Source organism: Littorina saxatilis, linkage group LG8 (assembly GCF_037325665.1).
Source record: "Littorina saxatilis isolate snail1 linkage group LG8, US_GU_Lsax_2.0, whole genome shotgun sequence".
Classification (NCBI taxonomy): domain Eukaryota; kingdom Metazoa; phylum Mollusca; class Gastropoda; order Littorinimorpha; family Littorinidae; genus Littorina; species Littorina saxatilis.
This window is the reverse complement of record NC_090252.1, coordinates 43,999,871-44,014,870: the sequence shown is the minus strand read 5'-3', so window position 1 is coordinate 44,014,870 and position 15,000 is coordinate 43,999,871. Positions and strand designations below refer to the sequence as shown.

General features: G+C 40.3%; 1 protein-coding gene across 1 annotated transcript in view; it reads left to right on the top strand.

Moving 5' to 3' along the window:
- Positions 1–15,000, top strand: part of LOC138973621 (uncharacterized) — a 61,214-nt gene that overhangs the window by 3,142 nt on the left and 43,072 nt on the right. The window contains exons 3-4 of the mRNA XM_070346339.1: positions 870–964; positions 1,595–1,657. Coding sequence (XP_070202440.1) covers positions 870–964; positions 1,595–1,657 — 158 coding nt within the window. The remainder of the gene's footprint in view (positions 1–869; positions 965–1,594; positions 1,658–15,000) is intronic.

Sequence of the window (15,000 nt, the reverse complement as noted above, 5' to 3'; positions counted from 1 at the left end):
TTTGTGAGAGACGTGTAGGAGACATGACATTATCCCCAAGTATGCTAGTACTAGGGCTCAGCAGACTTTAATTGTGTGTCTGTCTGTCTTTCTCCACTTAACAGCTTATTGCTGGGAAACTACTGGGCGCAGTTCGTTCAAAAGTTGATACACTAACTTGATAATAGGTCCGATTGATCGTATTAAAACTTCATAATGTTACCTGGGACCTAAATGCGAAATAAACCACAAAAACGACTTGGCCGTAAGAAATACTTTTATTTTATGCACGTGTACGGTATTAATCATTTCTTACTCGTGTATTAATCATTTCTTACTCGTGTATGAATCATTTCTTTCGCGTGTATTGGTTATGAGCCAAACGGCTTTTCATACACGTACTATATATACTTTACACTCGTGTCTTGTCGCGGCCCAGGTCCCGTCTTTATAGTATCGCCCTGTCTCGAAACTAACGCGATATTCGAACAGAGTTGCGCCCCGGCCCCTGGAACGGCAGGTAGTTCCGGTTTGTGTTTGCAAAATGGAACCGCATGACAATCCGCCCTTCAACTTCTTTCCCCGCGTAGTTTGAACAGCAGACACAGTAACGTTTCCCTCCACCACTACTGATTTTCTTCTCTCGTTCAGCCATTTTGGACGTAAACTAAACAACCGGAACTACCCGCCGACAGAGCCGCGGGCTCTGGCAGGGACGGACAACTCTTATCACTTACGGTTTTGAGACAATGCTATAGTACTGGCTTTTCTGACGAGCCCTTGTTTGTTGGCAGGAACTAGTTCTTGCACATCTTTACTTCAATCACAGAATATATTCAATTTAAAATTAATTTGGTGGAATTACAATTATCTTTGTTTCACTCTCCCAGGTCTTTCGCGAAAATCGTGCCGTGCGTCAACAGCAAGCAGGTTTCTGACGTTACCTGTAGACCAGGTGCAGTTGGCCAGATCAATGCAAATTTGGGTAAGTGACGCCATATTAATTTTCGTTGTGACGGGTGATGTAATACTAGTTTGTTATATCTCTTGTCGTGTATTTTCTGTTGATAACAAGACACTTGACTCATATCTCAACAGTATTTTTGTCAATTGGACCTCGTTAAAAATGCAAACATTTATATATATATATATATCGATCAATTATAGTTGGAAACTTTTCTTTTAGGGTCTCGGCAAGTCGGACTCTGACGACTCAATCAATCAATCAATCAATCAATTGATCAATCAATCAATCAATCAATCAGTCAATCACGTTATTAATTAATCAATGAAATTATAAAGTAAGTATGTTCTAAAAATGTGTCTTTTCTTTGAATACACGTTCTGTTCACGTGTATGCAAGCGTGCAAGGTGTGTGTGCGTGTGTGTGTGTGCGTGCATGCGTGCGTGCGTGTGAGTGTGTGTGTGTGTGTGTGTGTGTGCGTGCGTGCGCGTGTGTGTGTGTGTGTGTGCGTGCGTTCGTGTGTGTGTGTGTGTGTATGCTTGTGTGTGCGTGCGTGCGTGCGTGAGTTTGTGTGTTTGTGCGTGCGTACGTTCGTGTTCGTGTTTGTGTGTGTGTTACATTAAACGTTTATATGCGTCTTCCTTCATTCAGACATTCCCTGCAAAGTGGAGGACTTTGAAGCCATGTGCACCAGTTCGCCTGCCATCAACAGAGGTAAGGCCGAAAAAAAAAGTCTGTTTACGGTATCCCGACCGATCCTATTTTTTTTTCGCGCGACCCCAGACTTTTTTTTGGCATTTGTGGAAAAAATAAAAAATAAAAAATAAATAAATAAAAAAAAAATCTTTGTTTTTTGGCAAAATAACTTAAAAATATGTTTTTTTGGAGAAAAAAAAAATCCCGACCTACCGACCCTATTTTTTGGGCCTATGTTACCGTAAACAGCCTTTTTTTGTTGTTGGCCTAAGAGACAGTGAATAAGACTAATGTGTATGTGATCTAAAATATCGCTCCGCAATATTAATTACACACGGGTGTGAAAGGCCACACTTTACTGACACCCACTCTCTCTATCTCCGTTTTGTATCTCTTTTCGTTCTCTCACTCTGTGTGTTTGCGTGTAACTAACTAGCCAGATAGTAACCAAGCAAGACTGATTCACACAGCAACAAGAAAACGTGTTCTTTCAATCTAAACTAAAGAGTCCCGCTTGGTACCAGTTTTGAACGAAAAGTATATTCAAAAGTCGAACACTTCAGTTTGGAGTGTTTTTATGGTTGTTTTTTTGTGTGTGTGTTTTTTGTTGTTGTATGTTTGTATGACTACTAGCTATGCTGCCTCTGTTTTCAAATCAGGCAGTGGTAGCGGAAGCACGACCTTCAACGGGGCGTCACCGCTGCTTGTAGCGACGCTGATCAGTGCTGCAGTTACTTCCCTTGGGTGGAGATAAACCGGAACAAGTTCACCTTCATCCCGCTTTCCATCGCCGGAGAAAAACTTCCTCTTTGGTGCTTCACCTTTGGCCTTGTCAGAATGAGGTCAAATCCCAGTTATCCCAAATGTATAAAAGTAGACTGACGCAGTTTGAATATCTATTCTGTTGAATCTATTGGCCTTCGTTGGCACTTGATCTATTTATCTCTCTAATATTCTCATTTCCCCATTCTCTATATGATACTAGTTCCTTCCAGAGTCTCCGGCTTTTATAACACGCAGAAACCTGATTTTCTTTTATTATCTATCTTTTTTTATATATATTTTTTTTTACAGTTGTTTGTCTGTTAGTATGATTGATTTTTGTTGTTGATTCTTTTGCGGTTTTGGGAGAGCAAGATAGGGAATGAAAGATGGGATGATCCGAAATATGAATTCCATTCGTCCATTCCGTTGATATTCTTTTCCAATTTTGTGTGTGTTGCTAACACGAGTCATTTATGCACATGTATTCAACTTTGGGATGTTACTACTAAAACCAAGATCAAATGTGACCCTCCACCACGGAATGAGTCGCATGTCACCTTTGCATGATTTTCATATTTTTACATTTTCCTAAAGAGTTTTTGTATGCTCTATCCAGTGGTGAAAACCGTTTTATAAAAGAGCGAAAACTGTTTGAGTTATAAGCCTGTGACTAAGGTGACCCTCACACTGTTACCAGACACTCCCCGGACTTATATTAAGCCTAGCGCAGAACCGCGCGAGGTGACATGCGACTCATTTCGTGGTGGAGGGTTACAAATTCACGCTTAATTGTCAGTTAAGAGGCAGTGATGGTTGTTTAAAATACAAAGTGCCTTTCTTGATGTATTCCTTTTGTATTAAATACTTGGATCTGTTTTCTGTATCCTTTTGAATGAATTGTACACTATGACCACTGATAATGAAGAGATTAAACGGGTTTGTAAATCTGTGTTTATGTTTCACTTGTATGAAGCAGTTCCTTGTGACAGTACTGTAACTCACACCTAACATACACACAAACACTCACACATAAGATACACACACACACACACACACACACACACACACACACACACACACACACACACACACACACACACACACAAACTAGATAGGCACACGCACACATCTTCGAACCACCCACCCCAACACACACTCAAACATACTCACAAATTAGATAGCCAGACATCTCAAACCAACTTAAACGCACACAAACACACACGCACACACATTAGATAGGCACACGCACACATCTTGGAACCACCCACCCCAACACACACTCAAACATACTCTCAAATTAGATAGCCAGACATCTCAAACCAACTTAAACACACACGCACACACACACACACACACATGCAAACGCACACACACATACACACACAAACACACACACACACAAACACACTCATACATATACACACACGCACATGTACACGAAAAAGCTGCCTCACACACACACACACACACACACACACACACGCACACACAAAAGCAACCTCTGTGTTATTTTCATGTCAGGCATATCCGTAGCTAGTTTAGCCGTAAGGGTTTTGACATCTATGATTAAAACCAGCCAACATAGCAATACAAACAATTATATCAATTAACCCGTCAAGTGGTCTTCTTCCTGTCGAAAGCATCCTGGTCCTCTTTTTTTACATTTAAAAAAACGCTGTTGTAACCTCTGTGGCAATGTAACCCCCTGACTGCTGAAAACATTTCGTTAAAAACGTCAATAATATTATATTTGTTTTTTTCATACACTGTAGCATACAAGGTAAAACAATTACACTAAAACTGAGAAAATATTCTCCAGGGGAGGCAATCACCTTGCCGAAATTCAAAGGGCAATATGCAGCGGTTGTTTTTCTTGTCAGAGTATTTATTTATTTTATTTTTATTTTATGCAATTTATATCGCGCACATATCTCAACCACGGATTCAAGGCGCAGGGATTTATTTATGCCGTGTGAGATGGAATTTGTTTACACAATATATCACGCATTCACATCGGCCAGCAAACCTCAAGCCTATTAGGGCGAGCATTCACCTTTCACGGCCTATTATTCCAAGTCACACGGGTATTTGGTGGACATTTTTATCTATGCCTATACAATTTTGCCAGGAAAGACCCTTTTGTCAATCGTGGGATCTTTAACGTGCACACCCCACTGTAGTGTACACGAAGGGACCTCGGTTTTTCGTCTCATCCGAAAGACTAGCACTTGAACCCACCACCTAGGTTAGGAAAGGGGGGAGAAAATTGCTAACGCCCTGACGCAGGGTCGAACTCGCAACCTCTCGCTTCCGAGGCAAGTGCGTTTACCACTCGGCCACCCAGACCCATTTTGTTCATAATGCATGTAGCAACAAACGAATCTGGCACCCATTGTGGTAGTCACAAGGTTAAGGCAATGAGCGGCACTAGAATGACCAAAATGAAACCTGGAAAATACATGGAGTAACTTACTTTTCTGGGTAGTTATTGAAGTGACTTATATAAAGAAATGACAAAATTGCGAAAACTACAGGACATATATTGCCGTCGCTATGGAAACTGGCATACACAGCGCCATATGGGATATTTGGCACAAAGATACACAAGACTTTTATCTACAATCATATAGAACGATATTTTGACAAAACAACTACAGTTGAATTTAAATAATTTTTTGAAATAAAGATAAATGAATATGCAGTTAGAAATGCATTAATCCTTATTAAAAAAAAAAACAATTTAAATTCAACTGTAGTCTTTAGTCAAAATATCGTTCTATATGATTGCAGATACAAGTCATGTGTATCCTTGTGCCAAATATTATGCATGTCTGATGTATGATGTTGCTGTAAAACCCGTTTCTTAGAAATCCAATATGGCGGCTGTTTCCATAGCAACGGCAGTCTGTGTCCATTAATAATTTTTTTCTCCATTTATCTGTATAAGTCTCTTCAATAACTACCCAGAAAACTAGGTTATTCCATGTATTCTCCAAGTTTAATTTTATTGCCGCTCATTGCCTTAAGTGACAACGCCCTTTGCCACAGAATAAATAACAAGTCGCGTAAGGCGAGAATACAACATTTAGTCAAGCTGTCGAACTCACAGAATGAAACTGAACGCAATGCAATTTTTTCAGCAAGACCGTATACTCGTAGCATTGTCAGTCCACCGCTCGTGGCAAAGGCAGTGAAATTGACAAGAAGAGCGGGGTAGTAGTTGCGCTGAGAAGGATAGCACGCTTTTCTGTACCTCTCTTCGTTTTTATATTTAGTCAAGTTTTGACTAAATATTTTAACATCGAGGGGGAATCGAAACGAGGGTCGTGGTGTATGTGCGTGCGTGTGTGCGTGTGTGCGTGCGTGCGTGTGTGTGTGTGTGTGTGTGTGTGTGTGTGTGTGTGTGTGTGTGTAGAGCGATTCAGACTAAACTACTGGACCGATCTTTATGAAATTTGACATGAGAGTTCCTGGGTATGAAATCCCCGAACGTTTTTTTCATTTTTTTGATAAATGTCTTTGATGACGTCATATCCGGCTTTTCGTGAAAGTTGAGGCGGCACTGTCACGCCCTCATTTTTCAACCAAATTGGTTCAAATTTTGGTCAAGTAATCTTCGACGAAGCCCGGGGTTCGGTATTGCATTTCAGCGTGGTGGCTTAAAAATTAATTAATGACTTTGGTCATTAAAAATCGGAAAATTGTAAAAAAAAATAACAATTTATAAAACGATCCAAATTTACGTTTATCTTATTCTCCATCATTTGCTGATTCCAAAAACATATAAATATGTTATATTCGGATTAAAAACAAGCTCTGAAAATTAAATATATAAAAATTATTATCAAAATTAAATTGTCCAAATCAATTTAAAAACACTTTCATCTTATTTCTTGTCGGTTCCTGATTCCAAAAACATATAGATATGATATGTTTGGATTAAAAACACGCTCAGAAAGTTAAAACAAAGAGAGGTACAGAAAAGCGTGCTATCCTTCTTAGCGCAACTACTACCCCGCTCTTCTTGTCAATTTCACTGCCTTTGCCATGAGCGGTGGACTGACGATGCTACGAGTATACGGTCTTGCTGAAAAATGGCAGCTACTTGACTAAATATTGTATTTTCGCCTTACGCGACTTGTTAACTTTCTGAGCGTGTTTTTATTCCAAACATATCATATCTATATGTTTTTGGAATCAGGAACCGACAAGGAATAAGATGAAAGTGTTTTTAAATTAATTTCGGAAATTTAATTTTGATCATAATTTTTATATTTTTAATTTTCAGAGCTTGTTTTTAATCCAAATAAAACATATCTATATGTTTTTGAAATCAGAAAATGATGAAGAATAAAATGAACGTAAGTTTGGATCGTTTTATAAAACAATTTTTGTTTTTCCAATTTTCAGATTTTTAATGACCAAAGTCATTCATTAGTTTTTAAGCCACCAAGCTGAAATGCAATACCGAAGTCCAGCCTTCGTCGAAGATTGCTTGGCCAAAATGTCAATCAATTTGATTGAAAAATGAGGGTGTGCCAGTGCCGCCTCAACTTTTACAAAAAGCCGGATATGACGTCATCAAAGACATTTATCGAAAAAAAGAAAAAAACATCCGGGGATATCATTCCCAGGAACTCTCATGTAAAAGTTCATAAAGATCGGTCTAGTAGTTTAGTCTGAATCGCTCTACACACACACACGCACATACACCATGACCCTCGTCTCGATTCCCCCTCTACGTTAAAACATTTAGTAAAAACTTGACTAATTGTAAAAAGACGATTTGGTTACAATCAAAGCTCAGGGCGGGGATGTAGCTCAGTCGGTAGCGCGCTGGATTTGTATCCACTTGGCCGCTGTCAGCGTGAGTTCGTCCCCACGTTCGGCGAGAGATTTATTTCTCAGAGTCAACTTTGTGTGCAGACTCTCCTTGGTGTCCGAACAGCCCCGTGTGTACACGCAAGCACAAGACCAAGATCAGAGTTCGGTGGGTTATAGAAACACAAAAATACCCAGCATGCTTCCTCCGAAAGCGGCGTATGGCTGCCTAAATGGCGGGGTAAAAACGGTCATACACGTAAAAGCCGTGGGAGTTTCAGCCCATGAACGAACAAACACAATCAAAGCTTGCTTTCGTGGAGGACTGAACGTGGGCAAAGCGAGTGATGTGTTCCGTGTCAAATACACACTGATATTTGATCTCTCCCAGCGGGATTAGGCAGGGTTTAGGTGTAGATTGGACAGTAAATAAATTGTCCGAACTACCTGCTACATTCAAAGGTATATGAATGAGTCCAGCTTGAGCCACAGGTTCTTAAATCTGTTCGGTGAAAGCGGTCATGGTCCATTAACTCTGAAGGGAGTGAACTACAAAATTGTGCAGTAAGTGTTATTGTATGAGCTGCCGTCATTCAACTAAGAGGCGCCCGACGAAATACTGCCAAGGACCTCATTATTCTTTCCTTGCAAGTGTGTTAGTGTGTGTGCGTGTGTGCGTGTGTGTGTGTGTGTGTGTGTGTGTGTGTGTGTGTGTGTGTGTGTGTATGTATGTCTGTATGTATGTGTGATGTGTGTGTGTGTGTGAGTTTGTATGTGTGTGTGTGTGTGTGTTTTAGTGTGTCTGTGTAAGTGTGTTTGTGTGTGTGTGTTATATGTAGTTGATTAGTTAGTTAGTTAGTGTGTATGTGTGTGTGTGTGTGTGGGTGTGTGGGTGTGTGGATGTAAGTGTAAGTGTGTGTGTGTGTCGCTGCCTCACATTAAGACGTCAAAACGGATGTATATGGAATCTTCATTTATTCTCCATACAGGGCCGTAAAAACTGGAATAAACCACACGAAACAATAATGAATAAAAACAGTGATATCAAGTTATAAATAACATGCATTTAAGTACGAGAGTTCTCACATATTGTATCACATTGTTTGTCATGTATCACACTGTTTATCGTATATCACACTGTTCGTTGTATATCACACTGTTCGTAGTACATAGATTAAATTGACAAAATAAAATCAGTTTGTTGACCTAAATAAAAGAAAACACTAAAAACACCCCTGTGTGTGTGTCTCTATGCGTGTGTTTTAAGGGAAACTAAATGTCGAGACGTGTCCTCGTGAAGGGATGGCTTTAGCCTTCGTTAATAAAGGAAAACACACACACACACACACACACACACACAACACACATACACGTACACACACACACATACATACACGTACACACACACGCACACAAACACTAATACACACACACACACATACACACACACACACACACACACACACACACATACACACACACACACACTCACACACACAGATTTTTCGAGCCTGCCCAGGCTAATACATTTTTGAACAGAAATACACGCACACACAGACACACGTGAGTATGCGCAAGCACGCACTTAAATTAACTGTCATTGGCATTGCAAATCATATATATATTTCTCCTAAAACAAACAGTCAAAGCAGAATGCCTTTACCATGGCACATGACCTCATTCACAGGTAAGTGCGAATTTTGAATGAAATCATGCACCTTGCCTTTTTTCCAATTAGTCAGATAACGTATCTGCTCAAATAAAACGAATCAATTTATTTAGAATGTTCACGTTTTTTGTGTGTCAAATTAAAACTACGTACCTGAATAACTGTAACTAACTACTGTAGTCATCATCGTTGATGACATAAGAGAAAGTCCCCAAATACCGAACACTTAAGGAAATCTGCCATTTTCTCAAAAACAATGCACACACAAAAACAGAACCAGTTAGCTTCCTGTTGATGACTGACATTTCTAGCCCTCTTGTTTTTAGCTTTCTGTTTCTCTCTGTTCTCAGTGATTGGCTTTGATTTGCTTGGTTTTTTTTTCTTCTTCTGATTTTGTGTCTGCGACACTTCAAGTTTACGTGTGTAGGGACTTGACGTGATAATGTCAGCTATTGTATATAGTTCGGTATTTGAACCATAGGGGTGTTCGGTAATTGTAATCTACCTAACAGTTTTAAAACCACATGGTGCTCAGGCACGATTAAGACGAATGCTTTGAAACAGACATATTTGGCCAGCAGACAGATGACACTGTTCATTTCAACCATAACTTTTCACTAAAAACAACTCAAATTCGTGCTACGATAAGTCTTCTGTCGGTCGAAAATAGCTTTGAGGGTCGTACAATCCTGAAATCACTCATCGTTTTCTTGTGCAGCCTTTCTTTTTTTTTTCTTCTTTATTTAGTGTTTAGCGTCGTTTTCAACCACGAAGGTTATATCGCGACGATGCAGCCTTTCGAAGCCATCATTTTTTGTACAGGATAATAAGGGATGGTACTATATCACCTCGTGCTGTCAAATTTGAGCAGTCATCTCTTGTTTTCGAGAAATCAGCTGTTCGGTATTAATTAGTCACCTGTTGGACATTTTGGGACTTTCCCGGCCCTACTTTCTTGTTTTCTAGAAATCAGCTGTTCGGTATTAGTCACCTGTTCGACATTTTGGGATGGGACTTTCCCGGCCCTACTTTCATTTATCTATTCACTATCAGACTGATATCACAAAATTGCATAGTTTTCCAGGAACTCAAAACTGTGTGTGTGTGAGTGTGTGTGTGTGTGTGTGTATGTGTGTATGTGTGTGTGTGTGTACGTTTGCATTTGTGTGTGTGTGTGTGTGTGTGTGTACGTTTGCATTTGTGTGTGTGTGTGTGTGTGTATGTATGTGTGTGTGTGTGTGTGTGTGTGTGTGTGCATGCGTGCGTGCGTGCGTGGGTGGGTGTGTGTACGTGTTTGTCTGTCTGTCTGTGTTCGTGCATCTGTACGTGATCGTAGGCAAACAGTAGTGACTGTGACAAAGACTCTATCTAGCTGTGAGGTGTCAAACTCACACAAACAGTAGTGACAAAGACTCTATTTTTGACCATCCACCACGAAATGAGTGGCACGTCACTAGGCGCAATATAAGTCCGGGGAGTGTCTGGTAACAGTGTGAGGGTCACCTTAGTCACAGGCTTATAACTCAAACAGTTTTCGCTCTTTTCTAAAACGGTTTTCACCACTGGATAGATCATAAAAAAACCTCTTTAGGACATGTAAAAATATGAAAATCATGCAAATGTGACATGCGACCCATTTCGTGGTGGAGGGTCACATCTAGCTGTGAGGTGTCAAACTCACACAAACGTTCGCTTGTCCAACAATCTTGGCCCAGCAAGCATCCGGAATATCTGGGATGCAGATTTAAAGACACACTCTCTCCCGTGAAAACTGTTGGGCTCACCAATCCAGGTCTCGTCAGGCTTTTCATGGGATAAGACCAACCCTCTACTTAGTCACATACCGACAATTAACAACCTTGGTGCTCTCTGTGAATGTGGGGGGGGGGGTGTTAATAAAATATGAATTACTTGGTTTAAACCGAAGACTTTATTAATTCAATGTCTTATTATGACATAACAATCTATGGCTTTTAGGATTTCTAACTCAAGCATTTATAGTGCTCATTTTAAGCAATCCTAGTAAATACATAAAGGTGGTGAGCATGATGGCGGAATAAATAGATTTACTCATTTCAAAAAAATATAGGCCCTACTTTTGAAATTAATTCATCAAAACGGTCTACAACAAACAGCAGAGGTGTTGATCCGTGTTGGAGAGAAATTCAAGTTTTACACCCTCACGGCAAAGCCATTAGGGGCATGTTCTCGGGTTTTAACCCGACTTTAGATGAGATACACAAGTGTATGCGTGTTTAGGTGGTATCAGCCATCTGCACTTATGGCAGAATGACCGAGGTCTTTTACGTGCCACTGTGGTGACACGGGGGTGGGAGATGGATACCGTCTCTGGGTCTGCACATAAAGTTGACCCGTGTCCGTCCCGGCCCGGATTCGAACCTGCGACCTTGCGGGTAGCTCAGGTGATAGAGCACTGGACTTGCGAAGGGGAGGGTTGATCTGTACGCTTTTATGTAAGTTCTGTTTTATTGTTATGTGTAACTATGTGTCTGTTACTTATCTGACGTATTCTTCATCTTTTTAAAAACAATTTTTCTAGATTATGTTATATAAGTGGTCGTTTTGTATGAAATGTAAGTTATTAATACTTGTGTTTTATTTCTTACGAGGAAACTCTTTATATGTAAAATGTTGAATTTTAATGTCCAATGTAAAGCGCCACGAGACTGCCATTTGGCGGTGAACAGCGCTGTAAAAGAATGTTTATTATTATTATTATTATTATTATCCTATGTAAAAGTCTGACCGGATCTGAGATTGTGAGCCCGCGGGAAGGAGCGTACCTTGAATTGAGTCACCAGCCTGCAGTAACGGATGACAGTGGATGGCTTGTGTGACACCGCCCCGGTTGGTTGAACTATATGGTTGAACGAAACAGGAGTGTACAGCTACTGCGCATCTTGCAAGACAAATACATAGGGCTGTTACGAACAACCCACGCTCCACTGACTGAACCATACCTCGCTTCAAGTGTAAACATATTCATCGTGTAAAACACAACAGATACATGTATACGTCAGTAACGACAAGCCTTCATAAAAATCAATGGAACTGAAACAAACAGACCAACTCCATTATGCCGTCTTATCTAGACCTCCAGCGGCATACAACAACAACAATAACAACGACAACAACAACAACGATAACCATAGACACCCGAAAAAGTGGGCCGCTATTGCGCGGGTCCGCTATTGCGCGGGTCTGCTATTGCGTGGGTCCGCTATTGCGCGGGTCTGCTATTGCGCGGGTCCGCTAGTGCGCGGTGACTATTTGTCATTCAACCAATCTCTCACAGTGTAACAGAAATACCCAAAGCCAAGAGACACAGCCTAGAGAATACTGTGCTGACAATCATTCAAACGTGTTCCAAGTCGGTTTCATGGTAAAGACTATGTATATTATTAAACAACAAAATAGAATAAAGAGGTGTCACAGAAAGGGGGAAAGAACCATCTCTTATTCCACAAAATTACTTTTGCAATCCCAACAGTCAAAGCATCGAGCTCAGAAATACTACCTTACAAATCTCAGGTGGTCATAATATAATACCAACAAATAAACTGACAAACAAAATGTTGACATTGCATTTATTCCAATCTTGAAAATAAATTCAGAAATCATCTTTCGTCTTCTCAAAGAAAAAAACCCCGAACTTTTCGCATTTTCCAAAGACCTGGACAAAAGAAAACCAAGAACACCTGTTCTCTAACTCATTATGAAAAAAACCACCAAATATATTACATTAAAAAAGTAACTTGGAATAACAAAAATAATGCATGAGTAAATGCCAGTCGCTTTTCGCATTTTCCAAAGACCTGGACAAAAGAAAACCAAGAACACCTGTTCTCTAACTCATTATGAAAAAAACCCAAACATATTACATTTAAAAAAAAACCACTTAATTCTTTAAAAAAACCTGATAAAACCTTAAATTTAGCTTAAACAATAAAGCAACCAACACAAAGAGCTTGCTTATAAAACAATTCCATCTTATTCCTTGTCGGTTCCTGATTCCAAAATCATATAGATATGATATGTTTGGATTAAAAACACGCTCAGAACGTTTAAACGAAGAGAGGTACAGAAAAGCGTGCTATGCAGTAAACCACTACCGCGCTAAACAGGCTCGTTAATTTCACTGCCTTTTGCACGAGCGGCGGACTACGGTCATTGTGAAAAAATGCAGTGCGTTCAGTTTCATTCTGTGAGTTCCACAGCTTGACTAAATGTAGTAATTTCGCCTTACACGACTTGTTTTTTCTGTAAGAGAGAGAGAGAGAGAGAGAGAGAGAGAGAGAGAGAGAGAGAGAGAGAGAGAGAGAGAGAGAGAGAGAGAGAGAGAGAGAAAGTGCAAGTACAACAGAAAGTGGATTTTTCAAGAAATCAGTAACACCCCCACGGAACGGCGTGTTCAGCTGCACCCAGCGCGTGGTTGGCTTATGAACGGTGGGTTTCTCCAGGCTATACTTTGAAACTTATGTTTTTTTGGCGCACTTTGTATTGAATATTCTCATTTTCGAGACTTCCATTCACATGTGCATGTGCTTGTTACATGAATAAGTTGCGTATCATTTATCAATAGAGTAATTACAAAATGTATGGTTGAGTGTCATGAAATGAACACTGTCACCACATTTAAACTCGGAATTTTGTCATTACTGGCAACAGACTGGCTTGTTTAAGTACTCGAATGTGCTATTTTATGTAACCCTTATAGCTGATTAAGTTTACAAGGGTTAGTGTTATGTAGATTTTACACAGTTCGTGAATCAAATCTGAAGTCTGGGTTTTTGCTGGCTGCGCGCCGCGTGCAAACCCGGATGTAGTTCATTCCTGGGGAAGGGGAGGTTCTGGGGAGTGCACGGTAGGCCCCGTCACATTGGCAACTCTGGGTTTTTGCTGGCTGCGCGCCGCGTGCAAACCCGGATGTAGTTCATTCCTGGGGAAGGGGAGGTTCTGGGGAGTGCACGGTAGGCCCCGTCACATTGGCAACTCTGGGTTTTTGCTGGCTGCGCGCCGCGTGCAAACCCGGATGTAGTTCATTCCTGGGGAAGGGGAGGTTCTGGGGAGTGCACGGTAGGCCCCGTCACATTGGCAACTATTCCGCTTCTTCTTACGTCGCGCAATAGCGGACACGCGCAATAGCAGACCCGCGCAATAACGGACCCGCGCAATAGCAGACCCGCGCAATAGGGGACCCGCGCTGGGCCGCTATTGCGCGGGTCCGCTATTGCGCGGGTCTGCTATTGCGTGGGTCCGCTATTGCGCGGGTCTGCTATTGCGCGGGTCCGCTATTGCGCGGTGACTATTTGTTATTCAACCAATCTCTCACAGTGTAACAGAAATACCCAAAGCCAAGAGACACAGCCTAGAGAATACTGTGAATATGTATATGTATATGTATAAAGACTATGTATATTATTAAACAACAAAATAAAATTAAGAGGTGTCACAGAAAGGGGGAAAGAACCATTTCGTATTCCACAAAATTACTTTTGCAATCCCAACAGTCAAAGCATCGAGCTCAGAAATACTACCTTATAAATCTCAGGTGGTCATAATATAATACCAACAAATAAACTGACAAACAAAATGTTGACATTGCATTTATTCCAATCTTGAAAGTAAATTCAGAACATCCTGAAATCATCTTTCGTCTTCTCAAAGAAAAAAACCCGAACTAAAGTAAGTTGGAATAACAAAAATAATGCATGAGTAAATGCTAGTCACTTTTCGCATTTTCCAAAGACCTGGACAAAAGAAACCAAGAACACCCGTTCTCTACCTCATTATGAAAAAAACACAAAAACTATTACATTAAACAAGTAACTTGGAATAACAAAAATAATGCATGAGTAAATGCCAGTCACTTTTCGCATTTTCCAAAGACCTGGACAAAAGAAAACCAAGAACACCTGTTCTCTAACTCATTATGAAAAAAACAAAAATATATTACATTAAAAAAAAACCTTAATTCTTAAACAACAAAAATAAAACCTTAAATTTAGCTTAAACATTAAAGCAACCAACACAAAGAGCTTGCTAATAAAACAATTTCATCTTATTCCTTGTCGGTTCCTGATTC